This window comes from Miniopterus schreibersii (assembly GCF_964146895.1).
Source record: "Miniopterus schreibersii genome assembly, chromosome: 1".
NCBI lineage: Eukaryota > Metazoa > Chordata > Mammalia > Chiroptera > Miniopteridae > Miniopterus > Miniopterus schreibersii.
This window is the reverse complement of record NC_138101.1, coordinates 85,386,470-85,404,709: the sequence shown is the minus strand read 5'-3', so window position 1 is coordinate 85,404,709 and position 18,240 is coordinate 85,386,470. Positions and strand designations below refer to the sequence as shown.

Genomic DNA, 18,240 nt, shown 5'->3' with positions numbered 1-18,240 from the left:
CATATATTATTTTAGCCTTTCTAAAATTTAATTTTGCATGTACTGAAATGTGTTGTTTAAATCTTTTTTTATGTGACCCAGTCATTCTTTCAGTAAAAACTTATTAAGCACCTACTATGTGCAAGGCAAAGTACTATGGAGTGGGGTTAGAGTATGAGCTGGCATATTGCCCGGGATTCTTTTATTTCTACAATATCATTTCCTTTAGTTTCAGAAAGATGAGTGGCTCTAACCCGTGAGGAAAAGTGTAAGATCTTTTTAGAAATTACATGCTGAATCAACACTGGGTAGTTTTCAGAGTTTTGTTTGTTAACCTGCTAATTTAAAGAGAATCTTTAAAATAATTTTTATAACTAGAGCAATCACATACATAACATTTACTAAGTGTTAAGTACTATTTTATGAATTTAAAAATACTTCTTTAGTTTTCACAATAACTGTGTGAGGTACATACTATTATTATCGCCATTTTATAGACTAGAATACGGAAATACAGTACCTAGAAGGTAGGTAACTGCTCTAGTTATGTAACCACAAAACAGCAGAAGCAAGCTTTAAACACAGGCAGGTCATCTACAAGTCCATAATCCAACTGCTATGCAAATTTTACAAAGTCATTGACCCTGATTTTATTCTACCAGAAAAAATATATATCATAATTTCTCTTTTTTAAAAAGTTTAATCACATTTATTAATAAAGCTTATGGAATCTTAACCAACTTTGTATGGAGCATTGATGATCTGATCATTTGGACATGACAGGCAACTGAGATTGTGTCTAAAGGGTAGTAGATAAACAAGTTAATGTAATATTCATTGAGTTATCTGATTTCTTTTTCACAGAGCATTTATCACGTATTTAAATGTTTAAATGTATTAAGATAATGGAGTGCCTTTTTAAGTTTGTGTATTAGTGTTTTTGTAGGGTTCAATTTACCTTATAAAAAAAGTTGTAGTCCTTATAATTTTTTCCAGTTTCACCTCTTTTTAATCACTTTCAAGCTCTTAATGAATCTTATAAATTTTATAAATTTATTTTTTTCATAGCACATTTGCTATGAAGAACAATTTTTCCCTTTTATGTAAATTTGATATAGAAATTTACATACAAATTGTGTTTTTATTTTACCTTATTTTTTATAATGGGAGGCACCTGGTTTTCAACTATTCTACCTACTCTTTTTTTTTTTAATATCTACTCATCTTAAGAGGAAAGCACCTAGCTTTTCACATAGCAGTACGGAAGCATAACATATCTAAAAAAACCTGTAATTATTTCTTTCAAGGAAAATAATTGTATAGATTTGGTCAAAAGGTGTTTGGGAGTTTGATCACAATAAATGTTTTGTGTAAAATCACTGAGATAACTGTATTTATTGTTAACTAATTTTTAATTATTCTAAATTTGCTTTAAAATATATTACTATTTCTTTATATGTCTTTATAAAGATATATATATATATCTTTATTGATTTCAGAGAGAGGAAAGGAGAGGGAGAGAGAGAGAGAGAAACATCAATGACGAGAGAGTCATTGATCGGCTGCCTCCTGCAGGCCCCTGACTGGGGATCGAGCCCCCAACCCGGGCATGTGCCCTGACCGGGAATCGAACCCTGATTACCTGGATCCTAGGTCGACGCTCAACCACAGAGCCATGCCCAAACCGGGCAATATATGAGTATTTCTTATGCTAACACACAAACCCATATTTGGCCTGTAGAAAAACTCTGAATTAGTTTCACTTAGAAATTTGACACTAAACAATATGTGACTTTTTATGTTCTATGAAACTGTGTTCATTACCATTCCAAGCCATGGTGATGTCACAAACTGAAGATAGCCTTTCTGAAAACTATAGTGACTCCTGTTATTTTTCATTACCTCTAATTCTGTTGGAGTCCACATAAGTGGGAGCTCACTGCCAAACAGTGACACATGAGAATTGTGTTCATCACATACATTAATCAAAGGCAAATCGAAATGTCAGTTCCAAAGATGTGGCCAATTAAAAAATAAACTCGTGGTATTGAAGTTTGATATCTTTTTGCTTTCAAATATTTGGGGTAGATAGATCTGAGGAATGGCAAAATAGAGTAAAGGATGTGTTCGCATCTTCCTTCTCTTGGCACATTCCGTCATTGGACTGGCCTCCTGCTTCCACGTGTGAAGAGGCTCTAAGAAACGCACAGGGCTTGTTGGGATCTGAGAGCTGCAGAGTCAGCAGTGGTGGGTTGGTGACTCCTGACGGTTTTCTAGGCCGCCTACCCCAAAAGTCCACACAAGTTGCCACTCCCACATTCTTAGGTGTTGAGGATGGTGCAGATCTAGGTGACCCTCAAGCTTCCTGGGTCAGTTTCATTATGGGGCATTTTTATCAGAGTCAAATCTGGTGCCCTGTATTTAGTGGTTGCTCTAAATTTTGAATTCTTAATGGGCAGGTCAACTGAAAGTGGTTTTCTTCCTCCCTCCCTCCCTCCCTCCCTTTCTTCCTCCCTTAGATTGTCTTCAGGGCCAAACGCAGTGTCAGTTACATGGGAGACGTAGCAGTGGATGACATTTCCTTTCAAGATTGTGCCCCCCTCCTCGGCCCAGACAGGAATTGCACTGCTCAAGAATTCACATGCGCTAACAAGCACTGCATCGCACAGGACAAGCTGTGTGACTTTGTGAATGACTGCGCGGATAATTCAGATGAGACTACCTTCATTTGCAGTAAGTAAAAGTGTTCTGTTTCCTTACTTTTGCCTTTATCTCCCACAACCTTACTCAATGAGGTGCATTAATTGCTGAAACATACAGAGTATGTATGTAGCTCAGCAGCTGAGGCCGAGTTATATGACTATTTAAATACATTACTTTTTCCTTCTCAATACTTAATTTATAACCAGAATTCACTTAAAACTAGATGATGGATTGGGTGTGTGTGTGTGTGTGTGTGTGTGTGTGTGTGTGTGTGAAGTAATTGGAGACACATTGGAAAACGCAGAATGGAAGCAAGTATTTTCCATGTAAATGAAAGTTTTGGAAAAAAGACAAGTAAAACATCCATCGAAACCAGTTCATGAAGGATTCACAAGCCTCTATGCTTTGATGCATTTCAGAGAGTTGTCATTCCTTCGTCTGAATTATGAGATGTGGTCAGTTGTTTAAAAACCAAACATCAATATCCAGACATTACATAAAATAGGCAAAGTGATCTCCTAAAGGAGGTATATCTCAGCTATGTAATATGGTTGTAGGAGATTGACTCGTAATGAACAGCACCTATTAAAATATCCTTAGCTAAATGGGCCATATGTGCTCATTCAGGTAAATCTGTAAAATTGTGCAATATAGTCCAGTTGTTGCCTCATTTTAATGCATAGGAGGTGAACAGAAATCGTCAAAATGAAGGCTGACAAAGTAATCCACTCTGCTAGTAGTAATTTCTGTGCTACAGTATTACAGTTTGCTCCTTTTTATATCTTGAAACCAAACCTGGACTATCAAGAACAACTTCCGTGTAAGAAGAGCTCACATTTATATAAAACTTTTAACCTTCAAAGCCCTTTTATCTGCGAATCTCCACAGAGGCCGTGAGGGGTAAGTGGGGCAGATATTCTTAGTGCATTCCACAGGCGAAGTCACAAACAGCAGTGCTTAAGATTTTGTCAAAGTTCATCAAACTGGTATCCACAGAGGTGAGCCTAGAACCCAAGTACTTAAGTTTATGAACCACTCCTTTGCCCAAGCTACCGAACTACGTCTGTGTAACACTGGATCTTAACAAAAAAGTTATAGATGTTCAAATCCTATCTTTATCTTATAACTATCTGTTCCTTCAGTTGTGGACTCTTTCTTACAATATCCATTATTATCATATATGAACCGAGCAAAAATGTTTGGCTAATTTCAAATTCTGTATTAATTAATATTTATCTTTCCCGTATGAATATTTTCTGATGTAGTTATAGTTATTTTCTGCATCAAATGTTTTCACATATTTTTCATTACCATTCTCATGTGAATGTCACACAAGCCTATTAGGTTATCAGTCAAACAGAACAGATACTATGCTTTTGTTGGTAATGTTACTAATGTATCTCTTTTCCAAGATATGATTTAATGCAGTCTTTTCAGTTCTTAAATTATCAAGTAATTTCTGGCTAAAATTTTCTTCAACTCTTTGTGTTTCGGTTCGAACATTGTGAAAATTTCTAGGATTCCTCTGTCTGTGTTTGTAAAAGGGTGCTGATTTACTAGGAGGGTCAGAAATGTATTGACATTTGCTGTCTCGGTAGTTCTTTTGTATGGAAAAAAAAGGCAAAAGTTATCATAAGCCTTTGGCAGGAAGGTTGCACAAGAGGTGCCTTTTTGGTGAACTGAGTGCTGAATCACTTTAAATTTTGCGTGGGCCTTCTTGCATCACTAACGCTGGAGCAAGAAAGCTGGCAGTTCCAGTTATTATGTAGAAGGAAGAAAACCTTTTCAGCTTCCTAGAACAAATAACCAAACTAACAGAAAACTTTCAAGAAACTCTAAAAGTAACCCGCATTTTTATATTGGTTCTCATTACATGATTATGAGTTCTTTTTATATAGCATTTCTTATTTTTATTATGTATTTAAAAATTTTAACTCTATCTCTTTCTACTGGTCTTAAGTGTTATGATTTAATGAAAATCTACTCTGACTTCTGAGCGCTGTTATTTAGCCTGTGTATACATAAACTTTGGCGCTATAATTAGACCCAGAAAAAAAGGAAGAAAAAAAATTAAAATCACCATAGCAACCGATTTCAGAAGTTTGGCTGACAACCAACCAAGAATTTAGGTTTAAGTTCCATAATCTCTGAGTTTTTTGTTTTTTTGTTTGTTTGTTTGTTTTTAAAAATCTAAGTGAAGACTGAACATTTATCACAATTCTAAGAAAACCTCTTAAATGTCATTAGGTATAAAAATGCCACATAGGAACAGCAGAAAGAATTTAAAAACGCATCTATTTTTAAAGGCATAGACTACCTCTGATGAAGAAGAAAATAGTCCTTTATAAAGAGAAGTAACTGCTGCTTTAAGTTTCTATATATCAACATAGAGCCTGAAAGCAAAATCTAGCAGAAAATTAGAATGTTATTTATTACTGTATAATATAAATACCATGTCCAAAATATATGACATAGTCAAAGAAGAAAGTGATTTCTGTACCTGAGAACTCTACAGTCTAATTTGAACATACCTTTGTCACTGATGTATAGGCTCCTTTTGTTTATCTATATATGCTAATGAGCATATTTATTACTGATATACAATTAAGAGTATGTCAGGCATACTCAAAGTAATTTAATTCACTGTGATTAGGAAGGATGCTGGATATTCGATCAACATAATTGGTAAGTAGCCTGAACCTCATGGGCAAATGTAATATTATATTACCAACTGCAGATATCCATTCTTCTCAAGCACACACAGAACATTTAGAAAAAAGAAAGTATATCATTAAACATGGAGCAAATTTAAATAATTTCAATGGATTAAAGTAACATAGATTGTCTCTCATTAATTACACTGGAAATCAATTATGAAAGAGAAGTTAGAAAACCACTATTGGTAAGAAAACAGACAGACACAGTTAATAATTAATGCTTCTGCCCCCCCAAAAAAATCACAATAAAATTAGAATTTTAAACAAATACTAATGCATAATGTATAAAATCCTGTGGAGGTTAGGTAAGTGAATAGCTAGAGAAAAATTCATAGACTAAATTTTTATATTAGAAGCTAGCTAATATGGCAAACCAATGGCACAGAGCACACATGTAAGATGGAGAGGCTTTGAAAAGACGGATAAAATTTTCAAAACCCTGTCAGGAATGATCAAGAGAAATAAAGAAGACAGAAATATCAAATTAGCTTACACATATTCACTGAGAAGTTATGTGTCAAGCAGTGTTTGTGTAATATGCGTCAGTAAGTGAACACACAGAAGCCCTGTTCCTCATACTCTTGAGTTAAACAGAAAATGTAGTCTCTGCCCCTACACACACACATATATATATATGTAAAGTAAATTATGGCTTTTATTAAAAGGTGACAATTGCTATGAGAAAATATAGAGTAAGCCAATGAAAATCATAATTAGAGAAAGGACGAATACCAGTATTAAGGATTATAATAAGGATAGGCCTAGATGAAATATGGCCAAGCAAATTCTTTTAATTTTATTAATTTACTTTCTCATTTTATTTAGATATAATAAACATACAGCACTGTATAGGTTTCAGGCACACTGCCTAATGATTTGACTTGCCTATATTGTGAAATAATTACCACATAAGTTTAGTTTGTGGTTTCCATAGATGCTCAACTATAATTTTCCTACACACAGTTAGTTTTCAGAACTTTCTTATTTATTTATTTTTGAGATGACTTATTTACATTCTGACTGCCATCTCTCACTTGTTAGAGCAGAATTCTCTCGTTTTTCAAGTAAATATGATTTTGGGGGTAAGAGGACTATCGTTTGATGCTGTGATATATATGTTACTTTTTACTCACTACAAGATTATATTATATATATTACTTTTCTACCATCTCCAGTTCAGTGCCCCATCTGAAAAGTTTTACCATGTCAGATTTGTGCTCAATGTGGTAGAAATGAACTTAAAAGTACAGAGTGCCCTGTGGGATGACCACCGTGCACTAGCCAGAGTACATCATCCTGGGCACTGGAAACTGCTGACCTGGGCAGCTACTTTGTTCTTAGTCAATAATCATATAAAATCTAAGCAAATAATAATAATAAAATAAATAAATAAAAAAAATCTAAGCAAACATTCTGTAATTAATGCTGAATATCGAATATCTGCCATTGTCCTTCATTTATTCATTTGGTAAACACTGGGCACCTCCAATATAAGGAGCCCTGGAGCAAAAACAAAGAAAAACTGGACCTTATCTGAATAATGGTGGAGCTCCTTGTCTAGTAAATATGGTAGGTACATAAACATTCACATTAAAAATGATTAACCTAAGAACTTATATGTATATATACATAACCCATGGACACAGACAATAGTGTGGTGAAGGCCTGGGGTGGGGTGGATGCAGGGTAGAGGGTGTCAATGAGAAAAAAAGAGGGACATATATAGTACTTTCAACAATAAAGATAAATTTTAAAAAAATAAAGAAAAAAATGAGAGTTAGATAAATGCAAAGCATTTTTGGAGGGGTGAAGAGGAGATAATTTAGTCATACATTTATACCAGTCCCAGCATGGGCCTTCATAAAAACGGCAACTCACCTTGAAAACTAGTGTTTTTTTCCCGATACATACTTTATTAATAGTGGACTGTAAATAGCTTTTGTTTTCTTTGGCAGTTTACACTAGAAAGTAGGTCAGGTATCATGCTAATAAACCAAGTGCCTGGAAGGACCAGCTGTGCTAAGCTTTGGGATTTCATTATTGCAGACTCTAGCTGAGTGCTTGAGGGCTCAGAAAGTTTCACTGTCTTTCCAACATTACCACACTGGTCAGGAAGCAGTGTTTTAGGTGACATGTGTTAGGATGATATTTTCCAGATTATAAAATCAGGTAGTCATCAAGGAAGACAAAATTATGCATGAGGGGCTTCTCTGGATCAATTCCTGCATTGCGAATTTTCAACATAGTTGATATTATTAATAGGATTTTTCCAAATTTCTTACCCCTAACCCTTTTTTTTTTTTTTTTTGTATAAAAACAAATATACTTTTTACAGAAAAATTGCTCTTTGAAATAGTTTGGAAATAAATGTTTACCTGATTTTTTATTACTTCATAGAATAATGAAATATAAAAGAAATCCCTATATCACAAATTCCTAATGATGTCACCCAATAGTAATTGGCACATGGCATTAAGTTTTTGAACTTTGAATTTTGAAATAATAATGGATTCATAGGTAGTTACAAAGATAGTACAGAGAAATCCTATGTAACCTTTATGCAGTGGTTACATCTCACATAACTACAGTATAATATCAAAATCAGGACGCTGACATTGGTTTAATATGCAGGCATGGTTCTGTGGTGTTTTGTAACATATATAAATTTCTCCAGTGATCACTGCAATCAAGATATTCCATCTCCACAAAGATCTCCTTTGAACTGTTCTGTTAGAATTATGTCTATTCTCACCATCCTTAACCTTGGGAAACCATTATTTCTTTCTTCATTTCTATAGTTTGTCAGTCTGAGAAAGTTACATAAATGTAACCATGTAGTATGTGACCTTTTGAGGCTGTTGTTTTTTCATTCATCATAATTCCCTTGTGATCGGTTCAAGTTGTTTTGTGTATAAATTATTTGTTCTTTTTATTGCTGACTCTTCCTTGATTCTCTGGATGTAACACACCATAGTGCTTTTTTTCCAGAGTGGCTGTGCCACTTTATATTGTTCCTGACAGTGTAATATTTTAAAATTTGGTTTCTCTGTGTTCATTGCTAGTATATATGAATACAATTAATTTTGCCTGTCAATCTTGTGTCCTTTGATCTTGCTGACTCATTTATTAGTTGTCAGAGTTTTATAATATATTCCTTAGATTTTTCTATGTAGACAACCCAGGTCATCTGAAAATTGGGGCAGTTTTCCCCTACGATTTATATGCCTTAAAGATTTGGTAGAATTCTCCACTTTGACTACTAGAACCTGGAGATTTTCCAGTCTATTTAAAACTTTGAGATCAATTTCCTAATAGTTATAAAGCTACTCAAATTATTTTGTATTGTGTAAGCTTAGCTTTGCAATGAATAGGTCCATTTCACCTAAGTGGTGGAGTTGATGCATGTGGAGTTGTGCATAGTATTCTTGTGTCATCCTTTTGAAATCCACAGGATCTATGATATTTCCTGTTTCATTTCTGCTGTAGATCATTTGTCTTTTCTCAATCTTTTACTTGATATTCATACTTATTGAAAATACCAATTAATTAAATAAAAAGAAACAATATAGCTCTAACCCTTTTATAAATATAAACAAATTGTCAAAATATGATGTAAAATTCAAGTCATTGAATCATGTAATCAAAGAATTATAGAGTTGCTAAGATTAATAGAAGTTAATATATGCTTTTTTGAAACAGTGATTTAAACTAAGACTTCTGTGAAGGATTCACTTTTACTCAATTATAATTAATCATACTTTAAAAAAAAAAATCTTCATTCTAGCACTTACCACATTCTATGAAAAGGTGAGAGAAATCCACTAGGAGATGTTTATTGATGAATCAACCCCAAGAGATACTAAATTTCTATTGAATGGAGAAATAAATTACCAACCAATAAAGGGATGATTTCTATAACTTCCCTGAACTGGCAGACATGGAGGTGGCAATGGAAAATCGCCTAATCCCTGCTTGAAAACTTTCCTAAGAGATAATACACTGCCTCACATAAATAGCCTTTTCAACTGTCAGTCACTTCTTGATATAATAATGTTTTATTCTAATATTGAATCAGTGTGTTTCCCTTTTTGCCCAGTATGGGTTTTTGATGACAATATTTCTTTCTACTTGTACTTCTTTATGATAAAACTTTAGGTATTAGAAACAGATACTATTAATTCTGCATATCTTTTCACATTCCCTCTTCGCATGTTTGTAATTGTGATATCAGAATAAATATTCTTGAATCCTCTAATAGCATCTTATTAGGCTGCTGTTATCTAGTCTTTCTCTCATTGAATGGTTTCAATTCTCAGAATTTCCCCTAACCATGGGAATTACATGTTTAAAAAATACTACAGGACTCTAATTCTAATTAGACCCTCACAGTATTCAGTGCCATTTTCTCTTTCTGCTTCCCATAACAGAGCCATAGAGCCTAAGAACTTTAGTAGTTTCATTTATATTCTTTCTATTCTTTTGTTGGTCAGGACTAAAACGAGTGAATAGGGAGTTTGTTGAATAAATAATAGATAAAGAAGGTTCCAGATGGCAGAGGTCCTATATCATATTCTTTTTTAACAATTAGTTTCACTACTCACTGTGTAATAGTAAGCAAAGTACTTTAACTCTGACTGTCAGCTTTCTCATCAACCAAAAATAAGAGAAATAAGTATTATACAGAGATGTGAGACTTACATAAAATAACATACGTAAAGAGAATGCCCAGGTTCTGACACACATTTATTTAGTACACAGTAGCCCTCTTTACTTTCAGTTTCCCATTTCCTACATGTGCTTTATTTAAAGCACATGCTCAATAAGTTTATATTGAATGAATCAGTAAATAGAGCAGTGGGATCTTACGTTTAGGAATTTGATGGTAGGATTTTAAAAGGAATTATGTAATTTTCTTTAGAAATGTTCTTTTTTTTAAAAAATGAAAGTCATTTCATGCTTGTAAAGGTAATGATCAATGGAAAAAGTATAGCATTTAGAAAGGTAGAAACTGGTTTGATTGATGACACAGCTGCAGACAAAGGTGACCATTTTCTTACTGACGACACACCTGCTTGGCACTGGCATTAATTGTTCCATGAAGTGCCAGGAATTGGCATCTGCACAGGAGGCTATTGGCTGTTTTCTCACCTGGCACCCAGGGGAAATAGTAAAATATGAAATTGTAATTTGTCTCTCACCACAGTGATGTGAAATAAAAGAACTTATACCTGCTCATCCTATTTTCCCCAGTGATGTTAGAATTAAATATTCTGAGGAAACATATCTTCCAAAACTTTAGTAGGTTTCAAAAGAAAAAATACGATTTACATCATAGAGATTGATGTACCAGCATTTGTATGATTTTTGAAACCAAATGAAATCTGTTTTTTACCAGCACGCATCATTCTTTATACAAATGTCCTTTCTAGATGCTGGTCTGAATGGCAGTCTCGTCCTCGTGGGCTGCTGGGTTCTCCAACACACAGGCAGCTGAATTAGTTGCTTCGTTTTATAATTCTTAACCAAGTGAGCAGTTCACATTCCAAACAAGCTGCTGAGTTGGGGTTCGGTATTATTTTAATGAGATTTACCTCCCAGTCCTCTGAAATTATACTTAGGAGAACTTTAGTATTCTCAGCTCAAGGAAGCTGAAAGAATTACAGTCTAATCTAGGAAAGAGTAAATTGCCAAAATAAGCTTCAAGTGTAATTTTAAAACTGAATTGGCCATTGGCTAGAAAACACCAGCCTGTTCATTTGGTGACAGAAATTATGACAGAAAAATTTTCTCTATCCTTGAAAATATATCAGTGTTGGCCTGACTGTTTAAAATTAGACCATTTAAAAAAGCTTATTAGTCCTGATGCTTTCTTACATTTGTCAACGCTTAGTTCTTTCAAAAGCTAGAGATGATCATTTTAAACCATTCTTTATTGTTGAACAAATTCCTTGCTGGGAGGTATGCTTAAGTTCCTCTTCATCTCAGCAGTGTTATATGCTTTAAAATGGTATAGAAGCAATGGTAAAACCCATATGTTCTCATATTCTCCACTTTATTAACTACAAAGAAGATAGAGATTATTTTGCATATTTAAACATATTTATCTGATCTGTGCTGACTGTAAGAGTGTAACCATAAAGAAAAGCATGGTTTTAATGCCTAGCACAATTTGGAAATGCTTAAAGAATCCTATGGAGTAGAATAGAGTTGATTCTTTGTCTAGGAATTGCCATGGCTTCAGCTAGGACAAAGCTCTATCTGCCTTTGGTCTATGCATTGGAGAGCAGGTCCCTGAGAATTTTGGTGGCAAAATCAGTCCTATTCTCATTTAGATAAGATTGCCTAAAATACATGAGCAGTTGTTCAAATGAGCTTTCTTTAACAGAAAAATCTTTATCTAATTATAGATTGACAAGTTGCAACTTGAGTTCTCAAGTATTCTTAGTTCTGGAACACCACCTCATATATAATTATGATTGTACAGATTTCCATTTTCAGTTGTAATTTTCAAACAAAACTTAATACAGAATTACCGTTATCCAAGAATTCTAAGGAGCACATTTTATTATTTATAGTCAAATTAATCAAACATTGATTTTATGCTATATCATGCATATTTATGTCAAAATAAAGACTATAAAAAGTAGCCTAAACATAAAATTTTATAAGATATGTTTTCTCAATTACACAATGCTTGGTTTTATGATATCTTAGCTTTCATTGTTAGCTTTATAATTTACTAAGCAGAATTATAAAAAGATATTTGTCTAATCCCAACTATCTACTTCTGTATACAAGGAGCTTGGAAGTTGTAATTCTGTCCCAAAAAATAAAAAGCTGAACAGACTGAAAAATCAATAACTCTCCTGGGATCCATAAGAAAAGGAAGGACACAGGGCAAACTGCTGCCCCCCAAGATAGGAGAGACATACAAGTGAACACAGGGAGTACCACCTTATCAGAGCAGAGACTCCAGAGCAGAAACCACTATGGGAAGCAGCATCAGGGGAGGAAAACCTGACCTGTTATTGCTGAATTGCTAGAGGCTCAGTGTGGATAAGCTCGAGAGTTGAAAACTCCAGGACACCCATTTACAGGGACATCCCCACAATATTGTGAAATTTACCTCCCCGAGTTCAACCAGGTTCCATAGTAAATATTGGAGAAAATCCCCTCATGCTTCTGACAGAGCACTCTGCATTGTTTTTCCTAACGAGTCTTGCCCTCAAGGGAAGCTAGTAACAAAAGCCTGACCTGATGGGGTATTATCAGAGCCTAACTGACCTGGTGGAAGGGAAATACCAATGCTATCCCCCTCTAGCCACCTTGTTCCTCCTAATGGGGAGGAAAAAAACCTGAGATGTTCACATTCCAGTGGCATAGGCCCATTAAAGACTGTGACCTAATCATTAAACTGTAGAATATTTTCCCTCTCCCCACATTAGAAGGGCCTATTTACAGTGATTCTTTTTACTCATAATATCATGCCTGGCTATCCAGAAAAAGTTACAAGGCATACTGAAAGGCCAAAAAAAAAAAAAAAAATTGTTTTAAGAGACAGAGCAAACATCAGAATCAGACATGGAAGGAATGTTGTTATCATCAGATGAGGAATGTAAAACAACTATGATTAATCTGTTAAGGCTTCTAATGGATAAAATAACATGCAGGAACAGATGGGCATCATAAGTAGAGAGATGGCCATCCTACGAAAGAACCAAACAGAAATACTTTGATCGAAAGCACTGTAACAGAAATGAAGAATACTTTTGATGAGCTTATTTGTAGCCTGCATACAACTAGAAAAGATATCTGAGCTAGAAGATATAACAATTGAAGCCTCTAAAACAGAAAAACAAAAAGACCTAGAAATACACAAAAGAACACAACACAGTATCCAAGGACTTTAGAATAAACAGTGTAAATATGAATAATGTCCCTATCAAAAGACAAAGGAGAAAAGGAACAGAAGAAATATTTGAAACAATAACAACTGAGAATTTTCCTAAGTTAATGCCAGACACAAAACAACAGATTCAGGAAGCTCAGAGAACATGAAGCAGGATAAAGGCGCCCTTTCCCCCTAAATGCACTGCACCTAGGCACATCATTTTCAAACTAAAGACAAATCAAAGATAAGATAAAATCCTGAAAAAAGTCATTGGAAAAAAGCACCTTACCTATAGAGGAACAAAAGTAAGGATTATATCTGACTTCTCAGATACAATGAAAGCAAGAAGAGAGTGGGATGAAGTCTTTAAAGGGCTGAGGGGAAAATAAAAATTCACCAATATAGAATTTATACCCTGAAAAATTATCCTTCAAAAGTGAAGGAGAGCCCTAGCTGGTCTGGATCAGTGGTTAAAACATCAGCCTGAGGACCGGAAGGTCGCAGGTTGGATTCCCAGTCAAGGGCATGTGCCTTGGTTGCAGGCCCGATCCCTGCCCCAGCCAATGTGTCTCTCTCACATCATTGTTTCTCTCTCTCCCCCCCTTCCACTCCCTCTAAAAAAATCAATGGAAAAATATCCTCAGGTGAGGATTAAAAATAAATAAATACTAATTTTAAAAAGTGAAGGAGAAATATTTTTTCAAACAAGGAAAAAAAAGGGTATATTTTGCCACTAGACTTACCTTGCAAGAAATGTTAAAATAAGTTTTTTAGAGTGAAGGAAAATGATATAGATCAGAAAATGATATATATCAGACCTACATAAAGGAAGGTAAAGAATGAAGAAGGGATAAATGAAGATAAAATAAAAACTTTAAGTTTTCTTATTCTTAATCGATTTATCAGACAACACTGTTTAAAATAAATAACAATGCATTCAAGTATGTATTCTTATATATGTTATATATATACATATATGTTCATGTATGCTTATATACAAGTAAAATGAATGATAACAATGGTACAAGGGGCAGGGAGGAATGAAGATTATATTGTTATTATAAGCTACTCACACTATGCACAAAGGGATATAATGCTCTTTTAAAGTAAAGTTAGATTATTTATAAGGGTATAATGTAAAACTCTAGGGCAATCAGTAAAAAAGTTTAAAAAAGTATAACCAATATGCTAAGAGAGGAGAGAAAATGCAACCATATAAAATATTCAATTAAAAGCACAAAAAGCAGAAAAACTATAGAAGACAAAAATAGGAACAAAGAATGAGGGTAACAGATAGAAAATAGTAACAGTATGGTAGACACTAATCTAGTGCTCTCAGTGATCACTTTGAATATCAGTGGTCTAAATGCACCAATTAAAAAACAGAAAGTTTTAGAGTGAGTCAAAAAACAAGACTCAACTATATGTTGTCTACAAGAAATCCATTTAAAATATAAAGACATTGTATAGATTAAAATTAACAATATGGAGGAATATATACATGTTCACATTAAACAAAAGGAAGCAGGAGTAGCTATATTAATTTCAGAGAGAGCTGACATCAAAGAAGGACAGTTATCAAAGCTAAATAAGGGCATTAAATAACAATAGAGGGGTCAATTCTTCAAGAAGATATGACTGTCTATAATGTGTAAGTGCCTAACAACAGAATGTCAAGCCATGTGTGACAAAAACTAATTGACTTGCAAAGAGAATTGATGAACCCACTATCATAGTTGGGGATTTCCATACTCGATAACTCGATCAGAAGTACATAGATCCCTCAGGCAGAAATTCAATAAAGATTGAATGTGATGATTCTTCGTATTCTGGAAATGGAAGAAAAAACTTAAGCAATGTTAGCAACAAAATATTTTTAAAATACTAGAGAGACTGTTAACATTTAATTTCTACAATTTATTATAATAAATTAATTCAAGTTATTACACTTTTTACCTTACTTTTACGTTTCCCAACTTTCTCACCTCTAAAACAAGGATATATTTACAAAATAATTACAATGATTAATAACTTTTGCTTTAGGCCGCATTTCCTAAGCCAAACTGTACTGCAGAATAATAAACTTTGTAAATTCCCTACCAAGCCCTGAGAGGCAAAGATGAAGGAGAGGAGATGTAATTACATTGATCAAATAGTGCTTGGAGGAGAATTGTGTGTAATGCTAAAACATTTTCTCATTGACTTTGAGAATGAGGACCAGATTTGTGAAGAAATAAACTTACACAAGCCATATAAATAGCTGTGTATATAAATAGCTGTGTATATTTTAGTAGCAAAGTAAAATATTCTGTTTGAATGTTGCTGTCAGGATAATATTGTAAAGTTTTGTATATTACATGATGTGGCAAGATCACTGTAATTTTGGATTGCATGCCTTAAAGTCAGCTAATTTCCTTTCTCCCATAAATTGGAAAATGTTTTCCAGGTGCCTCCAGGGGGCGCTGTGATTTTGAATTTGATCTTTGTTCCTGGGAGCAGGAGCAGGAGGATGACTTGGACTGGAACCTGAAAGCCAGCAGCATCCCTGCTGCAGGCACCGAGCCAGCTGCTGATCACACCTTGCGAAATTCGTCTGGTCATTACATCTTCATAAAGAGCTTGTTCCCTCAGCAGCCCATGAGAGCAGCCAGAATCTCAAGCCCAGTCATAAGCAGAAGAAGCCAAAACTGTAAGGTATGGAAAAAAGAAATACAAGTATTATGGTCAACTTCTGATAGAGTCAATATGGAAAATGTAATGGTCAGGACCAAGCCAAAAATATGTTTGAATTTATTCAACTTGGGGTATGTGAGGGAGAAAAAAGGGGAAGTAAGGATGAGAGGGAAGGATTGTTGGAACTGTAGGAAGGATTTAATCTGTGGTTATATTCCATAAATATTGGAATTTTGGAAGCCAGTGGGAAATTTCATGGTTCTTACTCATGGATAATACAAAAGGAGTAAAATACCAGTTGTGTTCACTCAGGAAGTTTATTAGGATTATGGGAATTTTATCATCAGAAAAAAAGTAAACAACAAGAAATATATATTTAAATACGTCCACGAATTAATATTAGAGATAGTTGGAGCTACAATAAAATATTTGAAGATGTCCTCAGGGGAAAAGAAAGACTGAATTTGGCCCTCCAAAAAGTAGACTAATTTCTATAGGTTGGAAGAAAAAATGCCTTGCCATCATCCTGTGGAAATTGGAAGAAAATGTTTATAGAGTGTTAAAAGTACAAATAAGTTTGCACGGCTCTTAGAGCCAAACAGCCTCATGAAATGACCATGTGTTTTCAGGATCCTCCATTTTCCTTTACTTATTGTTTGCTTGATTGTTTTTGCTCCGCAAAACAATTTGAGTCAGCTACATTAGGAGCTAAACTTAGCTTTACATATAATATAAATTAAGACCTCAGAGATGACTTCACAAGAATCTTGCTTTTGAGAGCATGAGAAGTAAATAATTGTGCCTTTATTTATATTTACAATGAAAGCACAGTCTTCGTAAGATCTGAACACATGTATTCAGACTGGTATGTTTCCCAAAGTCTGAGCACTGAAAGAAAAGCCAAGTACATCCAGAAAGTTGCTAGCTGACCACAGAATCAGGCTGGGAGGCAATGGCATGATTTAATTCTTCAGTGTCTTCAAATTCTAATATTCTCCTGTACCTGTCTCCACAATAGAGAGACCTAACCCTGGGGGGGAGATGTATTAAATCAACCGCTCAAAGGCCCCCATTGTACCCGCCCCTCCTACAGAAGCTTGTTCCTCTGTTTCATACTGACTAACCTTCACATCCCAGCGCTGTCACAATCTTAATACATGTTAAATCTTTGCTTATCTTAGGAGTTTTTCTGTCTGGCCTTAAGGTGATTTCATAGGTAAATTCTATAGCAATCTCATCTCTTTTATGTCTTCGGGCACATTTGATAGGAGTTATGCCATCCTGGTTTCACAGATTTTTCTGCAAGAAAGTGAAATGTTCGGATCAGAGTTTTAGAAACATAACTCAGTCAGCAATCCAGAACAAACATAACATATCATACAGGATCACATTAAACTTTAATTAGTCTGGCCAAAAAAAATTGAGTTTTAATTAAGTATATTTTGTTTGTTTTTTCTGCCTTTCAAATTACTTGAAACTTTCTCAAAAATAAAACCCAAAGACACTGGATTTTATATATTCTGAGTACCTATAGATCTATACATCTGAAAATTACAAATAAGTTCTAGTCTTAGAGAGCAAGTCAAAAATTAAACATGAAATATATGTAAAATTCCAGTTTGACTTCTCAGCTTTTCAGTTTAGACAGTTCCTCTGAAAATGTTTAACAGATTTTTTCTTTTCATACTGGAGCAACCAAGGGTTTCATCCATCTCTGTTTTCCCTGTTCCCAGAGCTGCAGTCCCTACTGTTTTAAACATCGGTATAAGAATAATGAAGCATGCCTAGAAGAAATGTCAAAAATTAATGATGAATGGCTTACTTCATGAATATTTATGGTATAGATTGAACACAAAGAAGTAAGGAAAGGTCATGCTGTAAATGATCGGGTCTCTCATATTTAAAAAAAAAAAAAGTGCATTAGATAAGCAGAGTGACCTCCCAAATTTTCACAAAAATCCTCTGTCACTTGACCTTGTGGAATACCTTCAAGCAGAAGAAATCAAACTGGAGGTTTTTCTTCCTTTTGAGAATTCGGTGGTGGGAGGGATACAGACAGAAACTGATGAGGAAAGAGATCAACCCCCTGAGTAACTAACATTTTCAGTGAAAGTGCCTCTTTAGAATTCAGTACTTAGCAGACTTTTAGTCCCTCGGGTTGCCCTGTGATAAAGCTGTGTTGGCATCATGTTCTCTGTAGAAATGGAGGTGTTTAGATGTTTGTTTGCATGATAACCTGGTGGCATCATTCAGAAAATGGCCTCAAGAAGATAGAGA

At 34.5% G+C, this 18,240-nt stretch overlaps 1 protein-coding gene across 1 annotated transcript in view; it reads left to right on the top strand.

Moving 5' to 3' along the window:
* Window positions 1–18,240, top strand: part of MALRD1 (MAM and LDL receptor class A domain containing 1) — a gene marked incomplete at its 5' end in the record, with an annotated part of 544,166 nt that overhangs the window by 201,677 nt on the left and 324,249 nt on the right. The window contains 2 exons of the mRNA XM_081144915.1: window positions 2,499–2,712; window positions 15,737–15,984. Of these exons, the coding sequence (XP_081001041.1) occupies window positions 2,499–2,712; window positions 15,737–15,984 (462 nt within the window). The remainder of the gene's footprint in view (window positions 1–2,498; window positions 2,713–15,736; window positions 15,985–18,240) is intronic.